Here is a 12,136-nt window from a genome sequence, read left to right on the forward strand (position 1 = left end):
AATGTCCATAGCAACTCTCTGAAAGGGTTCCTCTATGATGGGAAAGGGGAATCAGGGCAGCCTTACCTTTGTCTGTGAACTGTAGGAAGCCCAAGACCCAGTTCTGATAAGCCCAGTCTTTGACAAACCATTTATGGTTTTTACAAACACCTCTGATACAGGGCTTGGGACTGGGCTAATGCAAATTATAAGAAAAGGGAAGACACATCCCAATGAATCTTAGCAAGAAATCACTTCCCCGAGTGCAAAACTACACAACAGTTGAAAAAGAATATTTTGCAGTGGTATGGGCCCTCAGCAAATTTCAGCCTTATCTTTTTGGACAACACTTCACTGTATATACAGACCACTCACTACTCACCTGGTTGCATCAAATGAAACAGATGAATGTCAAGTTGCTAAGATGGAGCCTCGTACTCCAAGATTATGATGTGGAAGTAATTTATGTTAAAGGGAATACAAACTCAGTCACCGATGCTTTGTCCAGGAATTAAATCAGTGGGTCTCCTGAGGGTGCCAGACAGCAACCCTTGCTAATACCTACTTCTGTTCTGGGTGCAGTGAATTGATAGATGAGAGACCTGGGAAGTGTAAGAAACTCAAACAACTATGTTGAAATGTGCCAGACAAGCATGGACTCTTGGGATAATAAGTGTTCAGGGATTCCCCAGGAAATCCACTTGAGAGGGTTAATGCAAATTACACAGCCACAGTTATGCAAGAACCCAGCCTTTTGAAACTATGCCCTCAGGAAAGGGCCACTCACTTGTGTAACTTGCTCCAGGAGACTGGCGATCAAAGGCCCAGGCTGTATGAAGAAATAGCTGAACTGTGCCATGGGGGTCTGGTTCCTGATCTAAAAACTGACATGAACTTGGGACCAATGGGGAAAACCCAGTTGTTGGGTTTGAAAGACCGACACCTACTAGAGCCCTATGTCAGGGTTGAGGGTGACCTCTGGTAAGCTTTTAGCATGTATGTAGGTTATTTAATTCATATATGTTTTCTCTGTAATGCTTTTTTCCTACAAATAAATGTAGTTTTGTAAAGGTTGGTTGGTAGCTGGTGTACACTGTTCTAGCCACTAGAGAAAGAGTAAATCCCTGGTGCTGAACTCTGGTCATACCTGCTGGGATATCACAGTGAGGTGCAAGCCTAAACCCAGTCTGAAGGGAGAAAGACATGGATCTCCGTCCCAAGACAAGTGATGGCTGAGAAGCTTAAGCTTTAAGCAGGTGCCCTCAAGGAAGACCAGGCAGGTGGGTCAAAGATGCAGTCAACCCTGAAACTGTGACATATATGGTGTTGGTGTGTACGATCTAGGACAGTGGTGAACTGTCAAAGTGCCAAAAACAGTGACAGCAAGTACTGTAGAAGGGAAAAGCACAGTGAAAAATCTCAGGTTTTTTGAGGAGAAGGTATAGTGAAAAGAAAATGAGTTATGAAAAGCTGAAAAAAGGCAAATGGCTGAGACATGCTGAAAAAACAGCTCAACACTGAAGAGCTCAAAGGCACAGCTCATTGACCAGCTCTACTCTGAGGACCAGAAAACGAATGATGGTCCAGGATCCCAAGCAACATCCAGCCATTGGCAGAGAGTCCAGCAGGCAGGGGAAATCTTGAGCGGGATGGAAACCGGGAAGAGGCTGGCATATGCAGCAGCCATGCTCCATCCAGATCAAATACACCACTGCAACTGGGATCATGGACAGTTAGAGCAAGAGAATCTGTGTCTGCAGAGGGAAAGATTGCACCTGGAAGCCCAGATGCTTGCAGCTTAGGAGCAAGAGAGTACAAATCAGGAGAAGCAGCATCAGCATGAGTGAGAAGCATCATCAACTTCAGCTCAATACAGAAAAATTGCACCAGCAAAACATAATCTAGTAGGTGGAGCCAGACCCCATGTACCTGTCTGCTGGATGGCACAGACTCCATATTATTTCCTCGCTTTAAGAAGAGGCTGTACATGCTTTTGAAATGGACCAGGTACGGCAGGAGGACACAGTATGGTATCTGACTCCACTACTGTTAGGGACAAAGTCTTTCTTGATGATCCAGCAAATAGACAGCATCTTTTGTCCAAGAGGACACCCCACAACTCTTGCAGAAGGGTTGGAAAGACTTAGGCCTACTAGGGCCCTATAAGACTGATGGGTGACTCCTCATATGTTTACTGGGTGTTTAAATCTCTTTATTGTTTTAATACATTTTCTCTGTAAAGCTTTCACATTAAGAATAACAGTGCTTGCTTAGAAAGTGCTGTGATAACTTGTAAATGCTGGCGATACACTGTTCCTATCCCTCGGAGAGAAAGCAAGACACAGAATTGACCAGAATTGACCACACTGATTTCAAAACCCCCTGTCAGAGGGGAGTGGGACAAGGGTCCCTGCCTAGAGACTAGTGATGGCGGGAGTCCTGATTGGGCATTCCTGGACTAAACCACAGAGGGAGGAATACAGGTGAAGTTACCTGACAAAAGGCATTGGGCTTGACAAGACTTGACAGAGCCACTGAAGGGCAGGCTCCAGACACACTCCTCTGTCAACTCCTTTGCTTCACCTCTGATGTAGAGTGGAGAGGGAGATTCTTTTGTGCATGGCAGAGGCAGTTCAGTCACCAAGATCCATACAGTTCTTGGCCTCTTTAATGAGTTGCCAATTAGTGCAGAGCTATATAGCATGGTGGAGAATTTGTGATGCGGGACCAGGAACTGAAACCTATCAAACTCATCTTATATAAGGGGTTACCAAACATTCATTATATGGAAACATTTATCCATTGATTCAAACTGGTGACCTACAGGTGAAAGGTTCTGTACCTTATTTGCATTGTCCCAACGGCAGCCTGTTTCCCAACAGATACTATCTTCAGAGAGGGTCATTTTAATATATATATATAATTGGAAAGGGTAATTTTAATATGTGTTTATATGTTTATAAAAAAAGAGAGAGAATAAACACATATTAAAATTACCCTTTCCAATTAATATTTATTGGAGAATTGGCTGTCTCAAGGACAATGCTAATGAACCATTATATATAACACATACACACAAACCCAAACACACTACATTAGGAGAATATTAAAGAATGGCTGCTGATGGTATTAAAAGTGCTGGCATGATACTGAAAATGTAACACTGTTACATATATTCTGGGAGAAGATGATTTTCCATTTTTAAAGATCCTAAGCTGTAACAAACAAAGCAATTACTGCTGTGATGATCATTGCCATCATTACAAACTGATGCATTTCTCCTGAGAATAGGAACTGGAATTTAATTAATAAAGGATTAGTGTGGCAAGAGGAGTGATGGATTAACACATCAGCACATGGGGTGTTAAGAAACCACAGTCTTAAGTGTTGTAAAAATGCTTATAAATATATAATTACAGCAAATCCACAAAGTGTGGATCCAGATCAGATCTTCCTCAAAGTTTGTGGTTGGGCTCAGGTCCATCTCTCTCTTACAGTTTAATGAAGTATAATGTTCAAGCACACACTCTGCATTAGCAATGGGAAAGAGTTTACATGATGATTTTTTAATCAATGGACCTTACTTTTCTCTCATTTACACTGCCATAATTTAGGAGTGCATGCATCCAATGAAGTGAGCTGTAGCTCACGAAAGCTTATGCTCAAAATAAATTTGTTAGTCTCTAAGGTGCCACGAGTACTCCTTTTCTTTTTGCAGATACAGACTAACACGGCTGCTACTCTGAATCCAAGGAAGTCAGTAACTCTAGGAGCAATTCCAGTGTAAAGCCAACCTATATGAAAGGAGAACCAGGCTGTTCTGTTCTGAAAAAAAATATACTGGAATAAATAAACCTTGACTTTTTTAAACTTACGTCATTTGCTGTAACCGTCATGTCACTTCTGCTTTTCTTCATTATAGAGATGAAAAATGCACCTATTCGTGCCAACCACTCTTGTTCAATCCAATTTCTCCCCGACAGTAAACCTACAAGAAAAAGTGGGAAGCCTTTGTATTCTTGAGTAATAAGCTATGTAGTTGATTGATAACATGGTTAGCTAGCTTACAGCTAACAGAGTGTTTTCATAAAGTGCTTTGCAGCAGAAGTCCAAGCACAAGGAGCCCAAGTGTGTAATTACATAAAAGTGTAACATTCCATTTGCAAAATAATTTAATTAGTATTGAGAATTCTTTTAAAAAAAAATCAGTATTCTCAATGTTTGGGAATATGAGCTTTGTAACAACTAGGGCTGTCAAACAATTAAAAAAATTAATCACAATAAATCACAAGATTAAAAAATAATCACTATTAATCACAGTTTTAATTGCTCTGTTAAACAATAATAGAATACCATTTATTTAAATATTTTTGGATGTTTTTCTACATTTTCAAATATATTGATTTCAATTACAACACAATACAAAGTGTACAGTGCTCACTTTATAGGATTATTTTTATTACAAATATTTGGACTGTAAAAAAGATAACCAAAAGAAATAGTATTTTTCAATTCACCTCATACAAGTACTGTAGTACAATCTCTTTATTGTGAAAGTGCAACTTATAAATGTAGATTTGTATCTGTTCTTAGAATCATAGACTTTAAGGTCAGAAGGGACCATTATGATCGTCTAGTCTGACCACCTGAACGACAAAGGCCACAGAATCTCACCCACCCATTCCTGTAACAAACCCCTAACCTATCTCCGAGCTATTGAAGTCTTCAAATTGTGGTTTAAAGACTTCAAGGTGCAGAGAATCGTCCACCAAGTGACCCAAGCCCCATGCTGCAGAGGAAGGCGAAAAACCCCCAGGCCTCCGTCAATCTGCCCTGAAGGAAAATTCCTTCCCAATCCCAAATATGGTGATCAGCTGAACCCTGAGCATGTGGGCAAGACTCACCAGCCAGACACCCAGGAAAGTATTCTCTGTAGTAACTCAGATCCCACCCCATCCAACATCCCATCACAGGCATCATCCCCTTGGGCATATCTACTGCTAATAGTCAAAGATCAAATTAATTGCCAAAATTAGGCTATCCCATCATATCTTCCCCTCCATAAACTTATCAAGTTAGTCTTGAAGCCAGATATGTCTTTTGCCCTCACTGCTCCCCTTGGAAGGCTGTTCCAGAACTTCACTCCTCTGCTGGTTAGAAACCTTCGTCTAATTTCAAGTCTAAACTTCCTGATGGCCAGTTTATATCCATTTGTTCTTGTGTCCACATTGGTACTGAGCTTAAATAATTCCTCTCCCTCTCTGGTTATTTATCCCTCTGATATATTTGTAAGAGAGCAATCATATCTCCCCTCAGCCTTCTTTCAGTTAGGCTAAACAAGCCAAGCTCCTTGAGTCTCCTTTCATAAGACAAGTATTCCATTCCTCGCATCATCCTAGTGGCCCTTCTCTGTACCTGTTCCAGTTTGAATTCATCCTTCTTAAACGTGGGAGACCAGAACTGCACCCAATATTCCAGATGAGGTCTCACCAGTGCCTTGTATAACAGTACTAACACCTCATTATCTCTACTGGAATATCCCGCCTGATGCATCCCAAGACAGCATTAGCTTTTTTCACAGCCATATCACATTGGCAGCTCATAGTCATCCTGTGATCAACCAATATTCCGAGGTCCTTCTCCTCCTCAGTTACTTCCAAGTGATGCGTCCCCAGTTTATAGCAGAAATTCTTGTTATTAATCCCTAAATGCATGACCTTGCACTTTTCACTATTAAATTTCATTCTATTACTTACAAGGTCATCCAGATCTTCCTGTATGATATCCCGGTCCCTCTCTGTATTGGCAATACCTCCCAGCTTTGTGTCATCTGCAAACTTTATTAGCACATTCCCACTTTTTGTGCCAAGGTCAGTAATAAAAAGATTAAATAAGATTGGTCCCAAAACCGATCCCTGAGGAACTCCACTAGTAACCTCCTTCCAGCATGACAGTTCACCTTTCAGTGTAACCTGTTGTAGTCTCCCCTTTAACCAGTTCCTTATCCACCTTTCAATTTTCATATTGATCCCCATCTTTTCCAATTTAGCTAATAATTCCCCATGTGGAACCGTATCAAATGCCTTACTGTTACATAACTACATTCAAAAACAAAATAATGTAACACTTCAGAACCTACAAGTCCACTCAGTCCTACTTCTCGTTCAGCCAATCGCAAAGTCAAACAAGTTTGTTTACATTTACAGGAGATAATGCTGACTGCTTCTTATTTACAATGTCACCTGAAAGTGAGACCAGGCGTTCGCATGGCACTGTTGTAGCCGGCATTGCAAAGTATTTCAGTATACTAAACATTTGTATGCCCCTTCTTGGTTCAACCACCATTCTGGAGGACACGATTCCATGCTGATAATGGGTTCTGCACATTCATTTTCATCATCTGAGTCAGATGCGACCAACAGAAGGTTGATTTTCTTTAGTGGTTTGGGTTCTTCCACACCGCATCTCTCTCAGATTTTGGAAGGCAATTCAGATTCTTAAACCTTGGGTCGAGTGCTGTAGCTATCTTTAGAAATCTCACATTGGTTCCTTCTTTGCGTTTTGTCAAATCTGTAGTGAAAGTGTTCTTAAATCAAACAACATGTGCTAGGACGTCAACTGAGGCTAGTATGTGTCAAAATATGGGTCAGAATATGGGTAAAACCACAGAGCAGGAGACATACAATTCTCCCCCACGGAGTTGAGTCACAAATTTAATTAACTTTTTTTTTTTAAAAAACAAGCAGCATCAGCATAGAAGCATATCCTTTGGAATGGTGGTTGAAGCAAGAAGGGGCATACAAATGTTTAGTATACTGGAATGCCTTGCAATGCCGGCTACAACAGTACCATGCGAATGCCTGGTCTCACTTTCAGGTGACATTGTAAATAAAACGTGGGCAGCATGATCGCCCATAAATGTAAACAAACTTGTTTGTCTTAGTGATTGGCTTAACAAGAAGTAGGACTGAGTGGACTTGTAGGCTCTGAAATTTTACATTATTTTGTTTTTGATTGTACTTCTGTAACAGATACAAATCTACAATTATAAGTTGCACTTTCACAATAAAGAGATTGCACTTCAGAACTTGTATGAGATGAACTGAAAAATGCTGTTTCTTTTGTTTACCTGTTTACAGTGCAAATATTTGTAATCAAAAGTAATCATATAAAGTGAGCACTGTACACGTTGTATTCTGTGTTGTAATTGAAATCAATGTATTTGAAAATGTAGGAAAACATCCAAATATTTTTATAATAAATTTAAATTGGTATTCTATTATTAAGAGTGTGATTAAAACTGCGATTAATCACGATTAATTTTTTTTAAATCGAGTTAATTTTTTTTTGGTTAATCGCTTCAGTTAACTGTGATTGACAGCCCTAGTAACAATCTTAGAAATATAGGGCCAAATCCTGTGGTTCCTACTTAGTTTTTTAACAAGTCTTTACTCAGAAGTTTATCACAGAAGATCCCAGGTTTGAGTAAACTGGCCCTTACAAAAAGTAGTAAAAGGAGATATTTGTATTCACATTTTAAACTCATACAGTAACTCTCACAAATATAAAGGCTCTATTCGATATTATATATGCATGCATGCATGCATGCATAACTTCAGCCACTTCTATACTGTAGCCCTCTCTTGGGTAAGACACTGCAGCCACTTTGGGCCAGCAGCACTACACAGCGGCGTTTAGAAAAAGAAATGAAAAATAAGTAACCAGATGAAACTGCAGAGGAAGACAGAACATAATAATTCACTCACCGAGGAATCTGGCCAGGGCACTAGATGTTAAAAACCTTACTCTTCCTTACTATGAACTGAGTGCTCATGAAAAGGTGCCAGAGGGACAGCTCTGAAAAGGAAAACCCTCGGTGTTTTTCACAGAACAGATACAGCTGCAGTGCAAGCTTCTGCACACTGTCAATGTGTCGCTACCCTGGCTTGGAAAGATTAACTCTGGGGTGAGAGGAGAGTTGACGGACAAATCATTAACTGGCCTCTCTGTTGAGACTACCTGTAAAGGGGTCAAGTAGTACCAGTTGTGGTGGTGGTTTTTATGGTGAAGACAACTCTTAGAGGAATTTAACCAAGAACAAACAGCCCTCAGATGGTGAAAGCTTTCAGGTACTACCCATACCTTTCAACTTTAATACACGAAGGCTCCAATCCTACACTGAAGTCAGGGGGAGTTCAGACATGAAAAGAATGTAGTATCAAGCCATAACTGCGTGCCAGGGGCCACCAAAGTCATGCACATATGAATTAGGATTAAACCACTGAGGATTAGGTGTTTGTAACTTGCTCAGTATCATGCACGTTCAGACAAAATGCACAGGCTATTTCAAAATGCACGATACTACTTCACAATTCAAACAGATTCCTTCCTGGTTCAGAGGCAGATATAGAAATTCTAACACAGTGTAACAACTGTGTTCACATTAAATGCCATTTAGGTTACACCACCACCACACCATTTACAGAAATAATGCATAGGAAAAAATCAGGCTCGTTCTAAAGAGAACCCTTTGGGTTAACGAGCAAGAAGTGTTTGATCAGAGAGAACTAGAAAGCTACCCTACCATGCTACAAGGACTGGATGCTCACGCAGCTGCTGCTCATTTTATGAGAAAAGCATTGCAGCATATCCTTTCCCTTTAGAGTAGATCACCCTGCAAAGAACATTAACATATGGTGCCAGCAATGTCACTGGGTCTGATACCAGTCCCAGCTGCGACACAAGCACTACACATGCTTCCAGTTGCTTTAATTCCCGTAGGGATTCAGACATCTCTTTCACACCCACACCTCTTCAGGGTTTTATATATATAAATAAAATTTGTGTGTGTGTGTGTGTGTGTGTGTGTGTGTGTGTGTGTGTAAAAAAGAGAGATCGATCACACACACACACACACACACACACACACACACACACACACCTTCATCATCAGCCAAAACATTCAAATCCCTCAGATCCATGCCAGACATCCTCATCTGTAAGAGCACAAGCACCACCACACAGCGCTGCAAGGTATTAGTTCTATATTCTTTGCTGCAGCAGCACAGGGGAAGAGCAAAATAACCTTTTTAAAAGGCACCTAAGAGCTGGGGGCAGAGGGAGGAGGGCAGAGGTACTGCACAGGCACAGAAGGCCACAAGATACAGGCCGAGCATAAGCAAATGAGGATGAAGTATGGGTTAGAGCTGTGGAACGAGTGTTGACAAAATGGCAAAAATTGGAGCATTCTGACAATTGCCTCTCAACTGCACTGCAATGTCACGACTGAGATGGGCAGGGTTTAAATGAGCAGCCTAGAGATGAAAGGCTCCATACCCCATTAACAACCTAACAACATCCTGCGATGCCACAATAAAATAGTGAGTCAAATGCAGTGATGATGGTGTAAATTACATCATTTTGTGCCAAAACAAGCCGTCTGCAACACAAGGACAATTTACCTCCACAGAGGGCAGATAGTCTTTCTGTTATTGTCAAATGGGATTTCTGCTGGGAACAGAGCTTTATATTTCCACTCAAGCCCGATACAAGCTGCTCTGGTCACGCAGTCTACAAAACCACTAAACCAGCACACCCTCCACCTGCACTAGTCATGCATTCTTTCTAGCCAGCACTCTCCAGTTTTGGCCTTGTACCCATGCTTTATGCCCATCCTTGCAACTGAGGTTCTGGCATCACAATCTGGTCCTCTAGTAAAGTCTCGATACCAATGACCTCGCCTAGGGTTATGCAAAAATCAGTCTGTGTACACAATTAGGGAATCTGCTTCAATGACTTTTCTACAGAAAAATGCAATAAGTAAGAACAATTTTATTCGGATATATGCATCTCCAAGCAATGCCAAGGGAAACACTGAACATTTGTCAGAGTTAACTGCTTCTACAAATATAGATTTAATGGGTATTTTAGTGAAATGAGCTACAGCCTTCTCAGCCTGAATGAAAGCTTTCACAAGGGGTGGGGGGATAATCTGTGGAGATGTCACTTATCTAGGTTCCTTTTTGGCTCCCCATCATTCTAGTAGGTAAGAGATTAGGCTTCTATTCTGCATAAAAATAGAAATGTGTCTGTGTAGATTTATTTCCCACATATTTGGATTGAAAATATGATCTAAAACTAAATTGCTGCGCTATATAGATCCCTGAATTCTATTACAAGCAGTGTTACATTATAATAAAAAAGTTCAAGCTACTCACTTAGTTTCCTTCAAAACCCACCACATACACCTTACCCAACTCTTCTGTATGCCACTGACAAAAAAAGTAAAACAAATTGCTGTACCATCTGCTCACAACTTCTCCCTGTCTTTGCCATGGAAATTAAATTGTTGAGAGGGCCACTGACAGAGCATTGTAGCATGTTGTGACTTAAAAGAAAGACTACTATAAGCTAATACCATGTCCCATTTTAGAGCACGTTACGTCCCACAGTTAAGAGCCACACCAGGTGTCTCATTCCTCAAGGTGACAAAGGCAAGGTACGTCATATAAAGCTCTCAACAACACATTCATTTCCAGCTAGCAGCAGGCATTACAGTCAAAAAAGAAGAAAAACTCCTGTCTTATCTGCAAGGCTAGTGCTTCAGTATGGTGCTGATAAAATGAGAAGTGATTGAAATGTCAGCAAAGGGGGAAACAAAACAGCTAATAATGAAAGGAAAGAGTGGGTGAAAAAAAAAACAAACCTCTAAACAGATTGTGCAATTGATGGAATCCCTCCTAGGCAAAGCCAAAGACGTCACATTTTTATTTGAATTTCTTTATAAAAAACAACAAGATGATTAACACCCTTCTTATACAAATAATCAAATCACAAAAAGAAAAAAAAAAAAAAAAGAAGAGAAGAGCTAACTCTCTCTCCCGGCCCACTGGGAGATACTTTTAAATACTTAAAAACCAAAAAAAAAAAAACCAACCTTCACTTATAATTGAGAACCCCTCATATAAGCTGAGAGAGTCAGACAGACATCACTGCAACAGCATGAAAAAGGCTCTGTAGCTGAAATGTTAGCAGATGACATCCATCTCATCTGCTATAGGGAAATCTCAAACACAAACGCTCACTTTTTTAAAACCATATTTCTGTGAGGATTTTTATTCTCTTCTGTATGGTTATTACCTTTGGAAGGATCCTAGCCATCTTGGTCTTTGGACAATTATTAAACTGGTTGCTAATTTAGATAGTCTCTTGAAGTTCCCTTAATTTAATTTCTTTGCAGAATTTGGGTTGGAACCCATATTCCTGAATCACTTGTATATATTTGAAAAAAATAATCCGTATATATAAAATGTTTTTAAAAATCAAGAGTGCAAGCTCCAGACATCACTAAAGACAAAAGTAATAAGACAAAGACTCTGTAGAGGCTTTGAATCATAGAAGCATAGGCCTGGAAGGAACCCCAATAGGTCATCTAGTCCAGTTCCCTACATACAAGGCAGGACTGAATAACAACTAGACCATTCCGGACAAGTGTTTGGCCTAACCTGATCTTAAAAACCTCCAATGACAGATTCCATAACCCCCTTTGGCAATTTGTTCCAGTGCTTAACTACCCTGACAGCTGGGAAGTTTTTCCTAATGTCCAACCTAAACCTCCCTTACTGCAGTTTAAACCTATTGCTTCTTGTCCTATCCTCAGAGGTTAAAGAGAACAAATTTTCCCCCTCCTTCTTGTAACAACCTTTTTCGTACTTGAAAACTGTTATGCCTCCCCCTCAGTCTTATCTTCTCCGGACTAAGCAAACCCAATCTTCACTCATAGGTCATGTTTTCTAGACCTTTAATCATTTTTGGTGCTCTCCTCTGGACTTTCTCCAATTTGTCCACATCTTTCCTGAAATGTGGCGCCCAGAACAGGACACAATACTCCAGATGAGGTCTTATCACAGCAGAGTAGAGTTAAAATACTTCTCATGTCTTGCTTACAAAACTTCTAATGATAAGCAAACGTTATTCTGGGATTTTTTTGGCAACAATGTTACACTATTGACTCATATTTAGCTTGTGATCCTTTATAACCCCCAGATCCCTTTCCACAGTACTCCCTCCTAGGCAGTCATTTCCTATTTTGTATGTGTGCAATTGATTGTTCCTTTCCAACTAGTTATGCACCCACCTTATAGTAGCTCCATCTAGG

General features: G+C 40.3%; 1 protein-coding gene across 1 annotated transcript in view; it reads right to left on the minus strand.

Moving 5' to 3' along the window:
- PDE4B (phosphodiesterase 4B) overlaps positions 1-12,136 on the minus strand; it is a 396,360-nt gene that overhangs the window by 337,474 nt on the left and 46,750 nt on the right. Inside the window, exon 2 of the mRNA XM_037906917.2 lies at positions 3,855-3,967. Within this exon, the coding sequence (XP_037762845.1) occupies positions 3,855-3,896 (42 nt within the window). The 5' untranslated portion in view covers positions 3,897-3,967. The remainder of the gene's footprint in view (positions 1-3,854; positions 3,968-12,136) is intronic.

This window comes from Chelonia mydas, chromosome 8 (assembly GCF_015237465.2).
Source record: "Chelonia mydas isolate rCheMyd1 chromosome 8, rCheMyd1.pri.v2, whole genome shotgun sequence".
NCBI lineage: Eukaryota > Metazoa > Chordata > Testudines > Cheloniidae > Chelonia > Chelonia mydas.